General features: G+C 37.0%; 1 protein-coding gene across 1 annotated transcript in view; it reads left to right on the top strand.

The window, feature by feature from the left end:
• Window positions 1-2,018: 2,018 nt before the first annotated feature.
• The window catches only part of LOC129723097 (uncharacterized), a 30,971-nt gene continuing 15,499 nt past the window's right edge, over window positions 2,019-17,490 (top strand). Inside the window, exon 1 of the mRNA XM_055677065.1 lies at window positions 2,019-2,770. Within this exon, the coding sequence (XP_055533040.1) occupies window positions 2,572-2,770 (199 nt within the window). The 5' untranslated portion in view covers window positions 2,019-2,571. The remainder of the gene's footprint in view (window positions 2,771-17,490) is intronic.

The following is a 17,490-nucleotide window of genomic DNA, read 5'->3' as shown; positions in this document are numbered from 1 at the left end:
CACGTCCAAATTGAAATTTTTATGATGCCTACCGGACTAAAGAGAAAATTCAAGAGCCAATTATATAGCAAATCCGAACAGTGTTGCCCGATGCCTACCGGACTGAAGCGAAAATTCAATTCAACGCTTGGATGGTTGCTGGTGGCAACACGTCCAAAGTTTTTATGTTGCCAAAATTGAGCCGTGCCAAAATCGAACAGGGCCTGTAACTCGAAAACCGATGCCTTTAGAATGTTTACTACCAAGAGCTTTTTGATTCAAAATGACAGTCTGCATCTTTTAAAATTATCAGAATACAAATATTTTGAAAAATGTTTGAATTAGAATTTTCATAAAAAAATTAATCTACCATAAAAAAATTATTTTTCATTTCTCCATTCTGGACTTTTTTTTTTAAAGTTGCGTATTAACGTCAAGTTTCTTAAAAAAAAAATCAACTCTTTTTTTTAAATTGAAATTTATTGTTTATTTTTAATTTTTTTTTGGTCAAAAACAATTTTTTTTGTACAGTGTATATTTTTTATGGTGCCTTTTTAATTCCTTACAACTCATTCTCAGACAGTTTTTCTATACAACCAACGGTTTCTGGGCTACAATGCTTCGAATAAAACCTATGCCAAAAGGCATACGCCCTTTTAGAATGTAACTCATGGGTGTAAAAAATCTCTCCAATTTTCCTGTATACTAAACAGTTGGCTGCGTTCCGCAATTGTCCTGTACACTAAACAGTTGGCTGCGAAGTCTGTGTATAACAAACAGAAGGCCAAGTTCCGAATCGGAATGTAGCACCAAGGCTTGGCTTGGCTAGTTCTATTTGTCTATTACTTTCGCTAAGCGAAAGTAACAAACGTCAATGCTACGAGATTTCAGATCTGAGCTCAGAAAATATTGCAGACACAACATCGTTTATTGTTAGAAAAATTTGTGAAAAACAGTAGGTAAGAAAAATGTATTTCTGTGTTTTTTCCGGCATTCAGAATTATTTGATAATTAATTTGCAATGTTTTGAACGTGATAAAATCTAGCGTGAATTTAGTAGTAAGATAAACGACCATAGTGATAAGAGTAGTAAGATAAACGACCAGTGATAAGATCCATAAAGCACAATACAGCGAAGAAACAGTTGGTTGGCATTTTGGGATTTTTTGCTCAGTGTCTTCAAAAAAATGTCATACAGACATTAAAAAATGTAATTTTTCTTAATATATGCGAAGTAAAGTATTCAGACAACCCGGATCAGTCACTAGTCCATATCTCTGTGTTATTTGCTTTTTGTATGCTACAGAATATTAATTTCGCTTTATGCAGCACTTTGAATTCAACTCGATTTACTCGAATTCTTTGGCATTTTTTTTTTTTTCAATAAATATAATTCACAAAATTACTGCAACTCTTAAAAGTTCATCAGCGCATCATTTTAGGACAGTAACTGAACATAATTGTTGTGCGGTTTGTAGTCGTTTGCTCAATGAAAATTGTGATTGAACTCAATTAACTGGCCAAACTGTTCATTTAGGTGAAGAAGAGGGACAATCATTTCATGTTTTTCTCGTTCTGCCAAAAATTGCAGAATTTGCATCGCCCATTATTTCATTTTCACAACCTAATGGAGAAACGACTTCGCCCCCCGAAAGATGCAGTCTGCTTTCGAAGCGCAGCGCACCGAGTATGAATCTGACGCAAGGAACGCACCATACCGGGGCAGGTGTCGAAAACCAAAAAATGTTCTCTAGCAGAGTAGCAGCAAACTTGACTGCATTCAGCTACCACGCGACAAGCTAGCAGTGCACTGAATCACACAAACACGGCTGCAAACAAGCGCATGGCATTCCAGTAGCCAACAGCGCACTACAGCAGGTTGGTAGGTAAGGTAGGTAGGTACTACATTAGTAGAAGCCCGAAAAAAAGCACACACAAAACCGAAAGATCTGCTCGAGAGTGAAACAAGAAACCCGCGTGTCTCGTAGGACTGCTTGCTACCAGGGGCTACCACGCTGCGGCGACATAACAAGTGAACCAACCGACGGCAACCGTTCGGGGGTCTCGGGTGCGATTGAGCTGTACTGCGAGTCAGCGTTGGCCCAGGCTGCTCAGTATTAATCCAGTATTGGATCTACCAACAACAACAGTCATCACCGCGTCCGCGTACGAGTAAGAAGTTTCGTTTGTCGCGCAGCAGAAGAAGATTGGTCCTCCCACCCGAGATTAGAGCGTCTGGCGTAGACTTGCGATCGATTAGCATTAAGCACGGAGTTTCGGTTATGTAAAACATCGCCTGCCAGAAGGCGGTTCACGTTTACCCCAAGCTAGCTAAACAATAGCATATTGAAATTAAGTAATTACGCAGACTCTCGGTACACTACCACCCCACCCTACTAAACGAGTAAAGTGGGGCTCGCCAACTGGACTAACGAGGATAAGTTGTTTGTCGGTTCTCCAGCGTATGCTTTGTTTAGTGATAACCAGTAAGGCAGTCTGTTGTGTGATATATACTTAATCAGTCTGCCCCACCCGATTCGAGTAGTAATAGTTCTGGTTCTAATTTAAGTGAAAGTAAGAAACGGTTCGAAAATGAAACTTCTCAATATCGTTCCTGCCGGATATCTGTTCCTGCTGGCCATGCTGTCCAGCACCAGCTACAGTGGGTCCTCAGTACGAGCCCAAGAACCGCTGTTTGAGCTACCGGTGCAACTGATTGGATTTCCAGTTATCATCCTGTCGGTGCGATTGGCGACATTCGCCAAGAAGCTGGCATATTCGCTGAATCCAAGTGAGTGTGATTGTTTTGATTGTTATTTCGAACCTGTTTATGATTTTTTAGTTGGAGAAGATTGCGATTTAGGTAGGGATGTGAATCTAATTTTTGTCGTACCGAGGACGTGCTTCCGTGCACTGCCTTTTTGACAATTTTTGTTCTACCTAAAAATTAATTTTTCGGCTCAAACTTCTTGAATTTTAGAGAATTTTGATATGTGGTACATTGAAAAGAAATGTGTTTTCCGAGACCAATATTAATGGTGATTTGTGTTTGTCATAAGAAGTGCGTAATCATGAAAATAAAATCGGTAAAAATGTGACAGACCAAAAATTTTCTACGTCTTACTGGCAAAGGTAGGAAAATTGAAAATTTCGATGTTTCGAAAATGTGATATGAAAAATATGATTTATGTACGGTCTTCGTCTGGGTGAACTAAATACAATGAATTGCTTACGAATAAAGTATCAGATCATTCACATAAATTAGTTATGAGAAATGAAATCAAAGATATTTTCAATGTTTTCTCTTTGATATAACAGGAATCGGCGATTACAACCAAGTAACGAACAAACATATCTTTTACTCACGTTTTATCCCCAAAAGGCAACCCGTAATTTTTTCATGAAGACATTCAAGAAAATACACAAAGTTTTGCATGTTGTAGGATAAGTACAACGATACACCGTGCCCCAGTGCTGAGTCGAGAAAATTTCCAGCTCGAAAAGATCCTCGACCTGATCGGGAATCGAACGCGATATCACAACGGTGTGGGAGAGCTAGCCGACCGACATCGCTAACCACAGAACCACGGGAACCACGATAAACATAATTGCAATCAAAAATCTGTACCACAAACTATTGAAATTTGTGAACAACCGTATAAAAATTGTACTCGTTTTGAGAAATAAATTTCTTACTTAGTAGAATGGAATTGAATATTGGAAATAGGATATGTTTACATTTAATTCTACCACGAAGGAGTAGAATTTATTGGAAACGTAACCTATTCTCAATACTCGCATTTTAAGAAATTTGCGTGCAGTTTTTTAATATTTGCTTGTTCGCGGAACCAGCATTTTTGCTTATTGTCATTTTTAGTGGACAAAAATACTTTTAAAAAATAGTCAGAGTTTCGTTCGCACTAAAATGACTGTAGAATGGGCTGTCCCAAAAAAAACCGATGTTGAAAAAGTCAAAGTCCTTGGCCCTAAATTGAAAGATAATGTTATTTATAGCATTTTTGTAGAACATTTCGACTTTCTAAAAAATCGTTTTCAGGTTGCCCAAACGTGATTTATGAAAAAATGACTTTTTCAAGCTACTAAACCACTCTTCTGCACTTTTTTCTAATCTGTTCGAATCATAAATGTTTCCATTTTTTTATATTTATGGGGTTGTTTTTGAATATTTTGCATTGTTTTATTCAGCATCGCATTCAATAATTTGACTCACAGAGTCCATTGAACATCACAAAAAGTGAATTTTTCTCATAACTTGCAGATAAAACCCTTCAAACACATATAAAAAATTGTTTTGAACAAGAACTGAATTTTTTACTGCAAAGCAGGATTCAAGACGAAAATTTACATGAAAAAAGATCCTTGATATCTTATCGCGGGGCTGAGATATTGGCGTTTTTACATGTGATAGAAAACTGTACATTTTCACAAAAAATGCCACGAATGCTTAGTATCTCCATTGCACAGTGTTTAATTTCACCGTTTGTGGGAATAATTGAATAGTGATTCAAATGTTGATTATAGCCATGAGGTATGTTCGGAGAAGTTGCAGTATATTTAAAAATGCATCTTTTGGTGCAGAAAAATGGGTGAACAATCCATCAATGAGTGAGATAAAAAATTTACTTTTTAAACAGAATAAGATAGACGTAAGGCGTCTTCGACAAAGTTTTAGGTTATCTTAAAACAAGAAACTTCACCGAAGACATCATGTTTCTATCTCTTACATATTACGAGCAACATTAATTTTTTTAATGAAGAGGTACTGAAAATCACAATAATTTTTTTGCAGATTTTTTTCGAATTTTTAAACCTTCTACTACGTTATCACCCATCCAAAAATGCATTTGTTTTCTGAACACTGTTATGTTTTACCTCCCAAAATAAAACAGTTATTTAACATATTTTTCAAAATGCAAAGTTTTCCATCACATAGAAAAATGCCAATATCTCAGCTCCCCGATAAGATATCAAGTGTCTTTTTTCACGTTAATTTTCGTCGTGAATCCCGCTTTGCAATGAAAACTTTAGTTTTTGATCAGAAATTTTATTTGTGTTTGTGTTTTGAAGGGTTTAATCTAAAAATTATTAGAAAAATTAATTTTTTTGTGATGTTCAATGGGCTCTGGGAGTCAAAAAACAAAATGCAATGCTGAACTGAACCATGAAAAATATTCAAAAACAACCTCACAAAAATAAAAAAATATATGGAAAAAATTAGGAATCGAACAGAATTGAAAAAAGTGCAAAAGACTGGGTTTGTAGCTTAAAAATCATAAATCTCGTTTGGGCAATCTGAAAACATTTTTTCGGAAGTCGAAATGTTCTACAGAAATGCTATACATAACATTATCTTTCAATTTAGGGCTGAGCACCTTGACTTTTTCAACATCGATTTTTTTTGGGACACCCAACTGTAGAACCTCCTCTATATGCGTTTCGCAGTTCTAGTCAAGCTTGATCTTGTGGTATCGTAGGTCTGGGTTTTGTATTGGAATATCGCCCACAGATTTTTTCGCAACTGTTCTGTTTTTGCATTTGCTTTATTCTTTTATGATTTTGTAACGACATTTTTGGATCATATGCTTTTTTTTTGAAGCAAAAGTTTTCAGATTCGCAATGAAGTATTTGCCGGGTTTTAAAACTTTTTACACTCAAATGTTTCAGTTAAATTTCGAAAATTTAGCAAATAAACTTACTGTAGTGCGGTAATTATCCACCTAACCCACGAAGAAATGTTGGGTAGTGAATAGATATGTAAATTTTTCAGTGATTGTGTTTCTAGTGCTCGTAAAAGTTGACCGTGCCTAAATAAATTAGCATAAGTGAAGAATTGCCTCGATTACTGCCTGTTTATTGTCAACAATGCTTTAACTGTCGAACATTGTCTTTGTCCGTCATTACCGTTTTTTTTTTCGCGTACCCCCTGGACGCTTTTACGTACCCCTAGGGGTACGCGTACCCCAGGTTGACAACCACTGGTTTAGCATATTATTAAAACTTAATTTTTTTCTAGATTCGTTTCTTCCTGAACTTTCTTTCGTTAACGGCTAAAGAGACTCATTTGGATCTGTTTGATAGTACAAAACTCGTACCAATATAGGGAACCCACATTCGCTTCAAATGAATTCGTTATAGTCTGTGGCAACTCGGGCTTGTTATTGTTACTCAATATGTGGAAAGAGTAGAATGAATATTCACCGCGCACTTTTTGACCAGCACGTGCGCTACGTATAGCTATTTTTTGCACCAAACTTTTTCATTCTGCTTTGGGCTGTATTTCTGCCGCTCGCAGGAAAGTAATACACTTGCCCCTTTCACCACAGCTGAGCGAAACAATAGTGGTGAATCACTCTAATGAGAATACTGAGATCACTACTAGTGAGATAAATTCGATAGCTTTCAAACAGCAAACATGCGTGACGGGCGGCTGGATTTTTTTCAGTTTCGAGATGCAACGCAAACAACGCAATCTACTTTCCTGCCTAGAAGCTCCCCCCATTTGATATATGCTCAGCACACAGTAGAAGCACTACACTGAGCTTTGTTGTTGTTATTGTTGTTATTGAGTGTTATGTCCTTTTGTGTGAGGAAGATCACGCCAGTTTATTTTCTCTCTTGAGAGATATTTCAGATTTCACCGCGGATTATTTGCAAGCTACTCAGATACACACGGCACACGATTCGCTGGTCTCTACAAGCAAATGCGTCACTTTGCTCACCAGAATGAGAGCAGTTATTTTCGCAGTAAACGATATTCTCGATCACGCTAGTGTCTCTCTGAGGAGAAATAACAAAACCTGGTCGCATTGTACTACCTTTTCATATTCAAGCGGCGAACAGTGAAGTGAGCTAGAGAACAAAAGTAGCTGCACATTATGACATTTAGGGCTGTAACGCTAAGAGAGCGATTCTGTATGTGTGAGTAAAGGAAAATGAAATGAACCTAAACGTTTCACCAATACAAATGCAGCGAGTAAAGTCTCGTTAAAACATGTCTCAATGCATATGTTATTGGTTATATGTTCTCCTGCAGAAAGATGTGCAAGCGCGTAACTGTCATTTATTTTGTTGTTTTTCTTTTGTCCAATGCGTGATCGAAAACAAAGCATAATAGAAAGTTGCTCAAAAGCAACAAAATTTTCTCCGTTTGTTTTGGATATTTTTGAGTTTTTTAAAATAATTTCAGCTGTATTACACTGTGTGAGATAAATCCATCTGCTGCATGGTTAAAAAGTCTTTAAGCTGGCATAGAGATAGCAATGCAGTTCAAAAATCTTCGGGGTTACTAGAATGCTGTCAAAATTTCTTGACATGTTTTTAACTTGTTCTCAAGTTATTGCTTTCAAAGTGACGCTACTTCTGTTGTTTCGGTAACCATGGGAAAAATCGAATTCCTTGTTTCGATTAAGCACGGACTAACAGACGTAGCACTGGAATCGCCACAAAAACGATAATTTTAAACTTCCAATCGAATAAAAGTCATTGCGCAACAACACCGTCTGGGGCGCTGTCATGTAATCTCACACATATTTGAGGGTTCTCAATTTGACACATACACGTACGCTAGCGCTTATATCGAAATACAAAACACAGCGCGAACACGGCAGCAGATGGTGCTATTGTTACAAACGTAAAGTACTGATATCATCCGAATGATGATTTTATTGAAAAAATTGTTCAAAGTGTTATGCCTGTAAGTCTGTGGATTAAGCATAGCTAATATAATTTCTATATAAAAGTGTTACGGAATATTTGCCCTTGCTAATTCTACAAAGTAAAAAATTCTGAATATTACCCGTACGTACATTATTTTCTCATTTAAATTCCAATTGCTTCTGACGTAAACTTTAATTTTTTTCGAAAATTATGCGCAATGTTATTTAAATTTGCGTGGAATGTTATGGAATTTTCTGTCATAAGCGATGGAGGCAATTCTTTATAGGCGGTTCGACATAAAACATGGCTCTCATTTCTAACTGTGAACCGTAAAATATTGGTTTACTCAATTTCATCGTGACGCGTATTCCTACAACTGATGTATCACTCTCAAAAAAAAAAAACTAAATGAGGAAGCCGAGCGGAAAACTATCCAATAAATCCTAAAATCGCGCTTAATGACTGCAAAAGTGATGAAGATGAGCGAACTAGTTGACATTTTTTTCTTGTATGGACTTGCTCACTGCGACCGGATTCGTTGATCTATTGTGAGATATGCCCAGGAGCCTGCTGTATCCCGCATTTCTTATATTATCTCTTGAGAAGTGACATGCCTCTTATTTATCCGGGCTTGTGTGTAATATGATTTTACCCTTGCTTTTACACGATTACTGCTCTACTATATCGAGCCTCGTTCCCCGAAGAAGTTTCGTAGGGCGTCTTGCTGCGCTGCTCCCTAACTAGTTGAGTTGTTCATCGAACATGGTATAGCCATCGGTTTTGACGTAGGACTACGTCTTTGTTTTCTGGCTGGCAAATTTTGCGTCAGATTTTGAACGATTACAGCAAGCGAACGACTTAATGCTTCTTAGTCATTTATATGTTAATGGATAGTTAAAATGTGTGACACTTGTTCGATATAATGTTTAACATTGCTGCTTTACTGCTTAATGGTGGAAATAGGTGAAAAGCTCCAAGGTCAAGCTCTCCCAAACATTTCCCTCGCTATTGCCTTGCTTCCCGAGCATGGATAACAATAACATGGACGGAATAAATTCCACTGCCTACATATTCTGACTCAACAAAGTGTTTTGTTTCGTTTCTCTTTCTCGAGACTGCGTGGCCACGCCTTCAACGCAAAAATCTACGCTTAACTTGATACAAGATTGCATGTAGAAAATTCAGCTTCATTCTTGTTCGTCATACAACAAATAGAGGAGTATGGCTGTTAGAGGTACGCGGCATTAGGGAACGAGAGCTGCGTACGAGTCAACTTTCAGGCACTTAGGAACACCTTACCTTTATTTTGCATACGACAGCAACAGGTACCATCATATGCTGCAGGGTATTTCGCTGGCACAACTACCGGAGGGCAGAGCGAAGAGCAAATTTTATATGTGCGGCCAAGCAAAATATTCGATGCTACCGGTGGTGCGCTCATCAGCGTTCTGTAGCACACATTTCTATTTGAAAACTATGAAATCAGTTCTTTTCAGAACTATGAATGCTTGAAGATAAGAGTAATGAGAATTTTCACAACTATTACTTGTGAGCAGTTCCACAAAAAATGTCCCAGTTTTAATATATTTTTTTTTATAGATGAACAAAATAAATATATTTTTTTAATTGTGAAAAAATACACACTCTTAAAAAAGTTTATGTATTTTGGGAAAAAAAGTTAAAACAAAAATTAAAAATTAATTATCTGAAAAAGCTCATTTTTAGGTCTAATTTTTTTCAATAAAAACTCCAAAAGATTACCTAAACAATGAAACCGGTCCGACCAAGGAAAAAAGGGAAGAAATCAGGGAAAAAGTTATTTTTTTGAAAAAAATTTGATTTTTTTCACAGGATATATTTTTTTGGAAGGACAAAATTATTATCTACAACTTTGTCAAAGACACTAGACCATTCAAACAAACCGTTTTGACTGTAAAAATATTTTTAATTCCCCACAGAGTGCCCTTTAGGAAATTAAAAATGTTTCTACAGTCATACCTCGACATAAGGCAACTTTATTTTTTTTTTTTCGTTTCGTTATATCGAGCTACATTATATCGAAGCAAAAAAAATTTTTTTTAGTTTATGCAAGAATGTTAATGGTTACTCAAATATGCGCGAAAACCCATTTTCCATCACCTATTAGTATTTTTGAACCTTTCTTATGCCCATTTAGGACAATTTTCGCATTAGTTTCATCAATTTTAAAACTTACTGCAAACATTTTTTGAAGCAATTTATACCCCGAAAACAGTTGCTGTATCATTTATTTTCAATTTCAATACATTTTCAAAGTTACGTTATATCGAGGTAAAAGTTACGTTATATCCAGTTACATTATATCGAGGTATAAGGGTACAGCCACATAGTGTCTTCGGCAAAATTGTTGTTAATTATTTTGTCCTTCCAAAAAAATATGCTCCTTCGAAAAAAATAAAGAAAAAAAAGTTTTTTTTAAATCATAACTTTTTAGTTTTTATATAAGAAAATTAGAATTTTAAAAAATGAGCTTTTTAGATAATTAATTTTTGATTATCATTTCAACTTTCTTTCACAAAAAAATAATTTTTTTAGAGTGTTTATATTTTTCGGAAAGACAAAATTATTATCTACAACTTTGCCGAAGACGCCATACCGATCAAGTTTGAGCAGTTGTCCGTTTTTTTTTTGTGAAATTGCTCTAGTGTGAAATGTTCATGTATTTCTCAGTAATCATTTTTACAATAACGACCAGAGCACCAGACATAAACGTTTATCGCATCAAAATATAACCCTCATTTTAAGAAATTTCACGGCTAAATTGGGTGATTTTCCGGTTCAATTGTTCATTTGTGCCCACTTGAACACCGCTATCAGTCAAATATCAATAACGCAAAATAGTTAATCTAAGAACTAAAGTAATTTTCGCATCGGGAAAGCACTAATTTTCTTTTGGTGCTTATGAAAATCACTCAGTAGTATCGAAGGTGTTTTGTTGCGTTTCTCTTTCTCGAGACTGCGTGGCCACGCCTACATTGCAAAAATCTACGCTCAACTCGATACAAAAGACTGCGTATAGAAAATTCAGCTTCATACCTGTTCTTAACACGATAGCAAGTGGAGCCCTTCTACCTGTGTTAGATACACGGTGTGTAACAGGCGTAGTGAAATATGTTAAACAAGAGTTAAAATCAATATTTATATTTGTCCTACGTCACCATTTCATACAACCCCTAGGACTGTATACCTTGTAGTTTTTTTACTAAGACAACACCCCCGCTCATTATGCTTGCGATACGACGGATAAATTGAGGAATTGCGCTGCAAACTGGTTCCTCAGCTTCCGTATTCAGCAGATTTGTGCTCCAAGCGGTTTCTTTCTGTTTCCTGTGTTGAAAAAGTGGCAAGCGATCCCACACGAGTAAAGAGGTAGAGCTGGAAACGAACAACTACTTTGACAAACTTGACGCGCCGCACTAAAAAACTAGCGAAATGTTAAAGGACTGCTACAAAAAGTGCATTAGTCTAAATGGAGACTATGTCGAAGAATAAAATGGTTCGTCCAACAAAATTATCGGTTTTTTTAGAAGGCCAAAGATTATTTTTGTTTACACAACATTTATTTGACACGGCACATAACGTTTAACGGCGCCAGTACATCTAGTGTCTTATTTTAAACTATCTTATGAACTAAGGGCAAATTTTTTATTCTCGCTGCCGACTACGACCTAAAACTAAATCTAATATTAAAACTAACATGTTCTTTTTAATCAAAGGTTTGATGTTATTGTTCGTTGGTGTTCAAGTAGCCAAAGAATTTTCAGTCTGTGTAGTATTTAAAGGCTCTAGCCTGATTTGAAGTCACATGCAGCACGAGTGAGTTATTAGAATATTTCTCTATGATAAAAAATTACTTATTAAGTTTTTATACCAGGCATATTAGTAAGGTAATGTATCATGGAACAATTTTGACTATTTTCATGGTACATAAATTTTTGTGTCACATTTTCATCAATAATATCGTATTGAATCATGAACAAATTGCGTTTATTGGAACAATCTATCTGCCTAGTTCACAGGAACAATAACTTATAGCTAATCCGACGTGAATTCGTTCAAATTTATTATTTTATCTAATCATAGAATTTATATCATGATCGGAATAGAGTGAATTATTATATCACAGACTAACAGACATAACACTTTGAACAAATTTTTAATAAAATCAAAGCAAAGCAAAGCCTTGGTGCTACATTCCGATTAGGAACTCGACCTTCTGTTTTATTATACACAGACTTTGCAGCCAACTGTTAAGTGTACAGGACAATTGCGGGGCTAGCGCTACGATCCTACTGACACTAACAGTCTCTCCCGAGCCGGGACTCGAACCTACGACGACTGGCTTGTTATGCCAGCATCATACCTCGAAACCAGCTGGGGTGTCTTAATAAATCATCGTTCGAATAATACCTTTCGATAGTAACACTAGCACCACCTGCTGTCGTGTTCGCGCTTTGTTGTAGATTTCGACATCAGCGCTAGCGTACGTGCATGTGTCAAATTCGGAACTACAAAATGTGTATAAAATTACATGACAGCGACTAAGACGGTGTTGTCGCGCGATAACTATTATTAGATTTAAAATTTGAAATGATCGTTTGTTGATCGTTTAGCTAGGTTCCAGTGTAATGTCTGTTAGTCTGTGATTAAATTAAGTGCGCCCGTTTCGCGAACTAATAAAATATGTATCATAATCGGAACGGGCATTTTATTTCAGATTCATTTGAATTCAAATATTTTTTATGAGCACTCTCAAAAAAAATTCTAACAAAAAGTTTTCCATGAATTGTACCTACGTAAAATCCATCATTATATCAAGCTCAGGCAAAGTGAACCGGTGAAGTCTCAGAAATAAGCTGTTCCGCTTATGATTTAATGCTGTTCTGATCATGATACAAAATAGGCCTTCGCATTTCATCAATAATTCCAACTTTAAAGTGAATGTTTTTTACGGAAAAATCTACTACAATCTTGAATATTTGATTTCATTATCACTGCTTGTAACAAGGCGTGATAGCAATTGCAAGGGAAAATTGTGTTCGAAAATGGATCTTTTTTTTATAACTTTTTTACTAATAGTAATGTTGATACGATCTCAATGAAACTTTCTGAACATCGGGAAAAGTTGCATGATGTGGTTGCTGAATATTTGATATATTTTTTTAGTGAATAGTGGAGATATTTCGCGTATAGAAATTGTTTCGATCATGGTATATAATCTTATCACGGCAACGGAATATCATTTTAACATTTTATGAAATAACATCATTTTATGAACGAGAGTATTTAAAACTAAATTCAATCCCACTTTTTTTTTTTGCTTATCGCTTCCAACGAGTCGCGGACTGCGGTTTTCCCTCCCCTTTGCATGTGAATTTTCTTCTTCTCAATTTTTCCTAACTTTCCTAACTTTGATGAGTTTCATATAAAAGTTGTCTTAGTAAATCGAAAATGTTCATTGGGTATTTGATTTTTTGACGTAGAACTACGTTTTTCTTTAGCCTACCACATAGGGATGTAAATAGGAAAACTATTAACGAAAAGGGGACGAAATATGTCCCTTTTTAAATGCTTATAAATCGGTTTGTTTTCAACCGATTTCCTTCATTTTTGCAGTAATTGTTTGGAAAATTATACACGCATCCACCCAAATGTAGAAAATTGTTGATTGATTATGCAAACTATTGTACTATTGATAATTGTCAAGCCTTGTTTAAAAGAAAATTACGTCCTCTGATTGGTCGTTATATGATTGCTTCCCAAGCACGGTCGACAGAATCATATACCTTGCAATTGAAAACATGCTGTTTGGCCTATATAAGAGCCTGTTTCAGCCGAAGCCGCTCATAATAGTTCTGGACAGCGACAAGTTGTCAACAGCAGTCGTCCTTCCTTAGCAGCAGCACTAGCGCTGTGGTTGGTCACCACGTCTCAGGAGCAGCGCGGTTCTTCTCAGCGTGTGTCGCCAGACTGCCATTATTTTTTCCCCGTGTTAGGGCAGCATGAAGATCGTCATCACCAAATGCAATTTTGAACAGCAAAATGCCTTTTTTCAAGGCAAATAAACAAGTCATTGAAAGTTAATAATTTTTGACAACGTAAGCAAGCATTCTGTGCGGATTCCAGCAGTTACATCTGTCGCGGCCGTCTAATTTACAGAAGGCGAAATAGCTTCCACAGTGCATGTTGTCCGTGTATCTTAACTCCCCCACTGTTGGGGCACAAAGGTTGCGATCAGCAACCGATTTTGAGCAGCAAAATGCCTTTTTTCAAGGCAAATAAACAAGTAATTGAAGGGTGAAAATTTCCTAGCATCAACACAAGCAAACATTCTTCGCGGGATCCTAGCAATCAAATTCTGTTGTAGTTTATTTAGTTTTAGTTTACCCCCACTGTTGGGACAGCACAAAGGCTGCGATCAACATAACCGATTTTGAATAACAAACTGCCCTGTTAGAACGCATTCACAAAGGCAGTTAATTCGAATATGCAGTACTGATATAAAGTCGATTCTATCAATCAGCATTATCAGAATTTCGTCGTCTCCCAGCTGCCAAGTTGCAACATGATGCAACACGCAACAACGAGCAAACGAAATCGCTTGATGTTACAAACCGCAATAAAATACGGGTTAAAACCGTTGCGTGTGTGAGAGCACCATCGGTGTTTATTCGCAGGAAACAAATATCGAATGCGAATTGTGGAATAATTCGTCTAAAGAATATTAGAGAATTAAACAACTGAAAAGAAGGGCGTGGCCTATAACGTAGCACCCTTCGGCTATAAAAGAGTGTTTCTGAGAAAACTAGCTACATTCATTAGTCAGAAGGTGAGCTGGATGGACCGGACCGTCTACAACGTTGACAGCAGTAGAAGCAGATACAGCACTCAGAAGTAACAGCGGGTTGCGCCTGTGGCTGCCTTCAAATTAAATAAACCACTTGCGCTGTGGTTGGTCACCATGTCTCAGTAGCAGCGCGGTTCTTCTCAGCGTGCCTCGCCAGACTGCCAGTATTCCTCCACTGTTGGAGCAGCATCACCAAATCCAATTTTGAACAGCAAAATGCCTTTTTTCAAGGCAAATAAACAAGTCATTGAAAGTTAATAATTTTTGACAACGTACGCAAGCATTCTGTGCGGATTCTAGCAGTTACATCTGTCGCGGCCGTCTAATTTACAGAAGGTGAAATAGCTTCCACAGTGCATGCTGTCCGTGTATCTTAACTCCCCCACTGTTGGGGCAGCACAAAGGTTGCGATCAGCAACCGATTTTGAACAACAAAATGCTTTTTTGGCGTAGAACTATGTTTTACTTTAACATACCACACAGGGATGCAAACTGAAAAACTGGGACGAAATTTGTCCCTTTTCAAATGCTTATAGGTCGGTTGGTTTTCAACCGATATTCTACATTCTTGCATCAATCGATTGGAAAATTATACACGCATCTGCCCAAATGCAGAAAAATGTTGTTTGAATCTACGAACTATTGCACTATTGAAAATTGTCAAGCCTTGTTGAAATAAAAATAACGTCCTCTGATTGGTCGCTTGCTTGCTGTGTGTGTATGATATGGTATCATGTGTGTATGTGTGTATGTGTGTAGGATATGGTATGATGTGTGTATGGTATAATGATATGGTATGATGTGTGTGTGTCTATGATATGGTATGATTTGTGTGTGTGTGCCGTGTATGGTTTTTAACTCGGCACGATCTGCTTACTGCTGAAACCGGTTCACGAAATTCACAACCCTTCATTAGTAGACATTATAACTCATTACCCAATTTAAAAAATTGGTTTCATCAAAGTTTTATAGCGCTCAATACAGCCAAAAAAGCGCTATAAAACTTTGATAAAAACAGTTGTGTTACTAGGGTAATGAAACACTCAATGCATTTGTTAATAGTGTACGTAGTTCTACGTCATATATGCGGCCGTGTCTTAGATACAACCTCCTACTTTTTGACGTAGGACTACGTCTAACCGCACTGTAACCACATGATGGAACACAATAATCATTATGTCGTTGGATTGATAAAATAATGGACAATTTTGTGATTCTTCAATTTTCATTATCACTTCATTGTTAAACAGTGAAAATTGAATAAAAGTTTCAAGGTCGAATTTTCACCAACAATGTATCAATAATATGCGAGCACGCCTGGCACAGACTTCATGAATAGACACCAACTGCCTGCTGTGATATCCAGCAGTGGCAAAAAAAATTTGACAGAAGCTCCCCGTCCCAATAGGTCAACTAATGTTAGCTTCCATGAGCCTAGACTATTTTGATGTCTTGAAGGTGAAGGTTTTTCGGAAAGTACGTAACAACCTCCACTATCAGACAGTATTATGTTCTGCTGTTAATAAATATGTTTATGTTAATCAAATTCAAGACATCGAAGGAGAATATGATGGCACAGGCAACAGTGCTGCACCGAGCAATGTATGAACAGAGCGCTGGTTACTCGTCGTCTATCAGTGCAAAAAAACTCGATATTCATTTTTGTGCAGTCAAGCCAAGTGAAACTACATTGCCACTGTTGACGCACAGTGAGGCGTGGAACACAATCGAATTGCCGTTTGAATTGTCTTCTTCTTCTTCTTCTTGTTTCGTAAAGCAGCAAATATCAGAATTCAATGATTTTTCGGGTGCCGCAAAATACGCTGCGCCGCCGGGGACAACAAAATGCGTCGTTGATTTTTGAGCTGTACACTCTGCTTTTTTCAGATTTATTTAAATAACTGAATATAGGGGATTTAAAAGACAATAGAAAACCAAAATGCTCCGTACAGATCTTTTTTTTATTCTCGCTTATTTTCCGTCGGTCTAATTTCGCCACTGTTGTTGTGTCAATCACCGACACCCAGGGAGGCGACTCCACCCAGGACCCTCGACCTGTTAATTAACGGACCGGCGCCAACGACTTTACTTCCTCATGCGATGGAAGGCGTGATCCCAGAGATTTTTCGCCTCAGAAAATCTCTCGGTGTCGGCTAGGATTGAATCTAGACCAGTTGGGTTGGTTGTGAGTGGATCACGCCACCCCACAACCATCGACACCTATGTCGGCGTTGGGATTCGAACCCAGGCGTCGAGCGTGGTTGGCGGAGACGTTACCAACCACGCTAGGCGTGTACTGGCGGGGCGTACAGATCTTTGAATAGGTAGTTAAACGAGCTGTACTGATGATTAGATTTTACTAGCTAAATGAATTTAGTCCAATATGACAATACTAGTTGCGTCCCGCGGTGGTGGTATAGAGGAAAACCAAATTCATTTCATCTTGATATTAGAGTTCCGACATTAGTTTTTTTTTTTTCAAGAATTAGCATTTGCAAGAAAATATTACTTTCCATACCCCTACCTGTAACTGAACAACGCTATGCAAACATTAATTGCTGAGGCTAATGTTGTGCATCACTCTAGCCCAGTTTATTTTCGAAGACAACCGACATATAACTTTCAAATATGGTATCTTCGTTGTTCTTTGGTATCTTGAAACTGATCAAATTTTTTCTGATTGATTCTGTATACTGATAAAATGTTTAAATTAACCTGAATTGAATGTTAACATGTTCATAAAATTCTATGTCAATTTCAAATTTTCTATGAATATTTATTTTCTACTAAAACTGTACTTCGTTATCGATATTTTTTCCACGAGCTTGCAACTGCAGGAAAAAAAATTATGTGACATCTTTGCCACTTTGTGATCGGTGAGTGAGCCAACTTCAACAATACAAATAGATATAGAAGGAAGTTTAATTTCTACTAAATCGTACTCAATT

Source organism: Wyeomyia smithii, chromosome 2, assembly GCF_029784165.1.
Source record: "Wyeomyia smithii strain HCP4-BCI-WySm-NY-G18 chromosome 2, ASM2978416v1, whole genome shotgun sequence".
Classification (NCBI taxonomy): Eukaryota; Metazoa; Arthropoda; class Insecta; order Diptera; family Culicidae; genus Wyeomyia; species Wyeomyia smithii.
The sequence above is the reverse complement of the archived record's forward strand: the minus strand, read 5'-3'. Positions and strand labels throughout refer to the sequence as shown.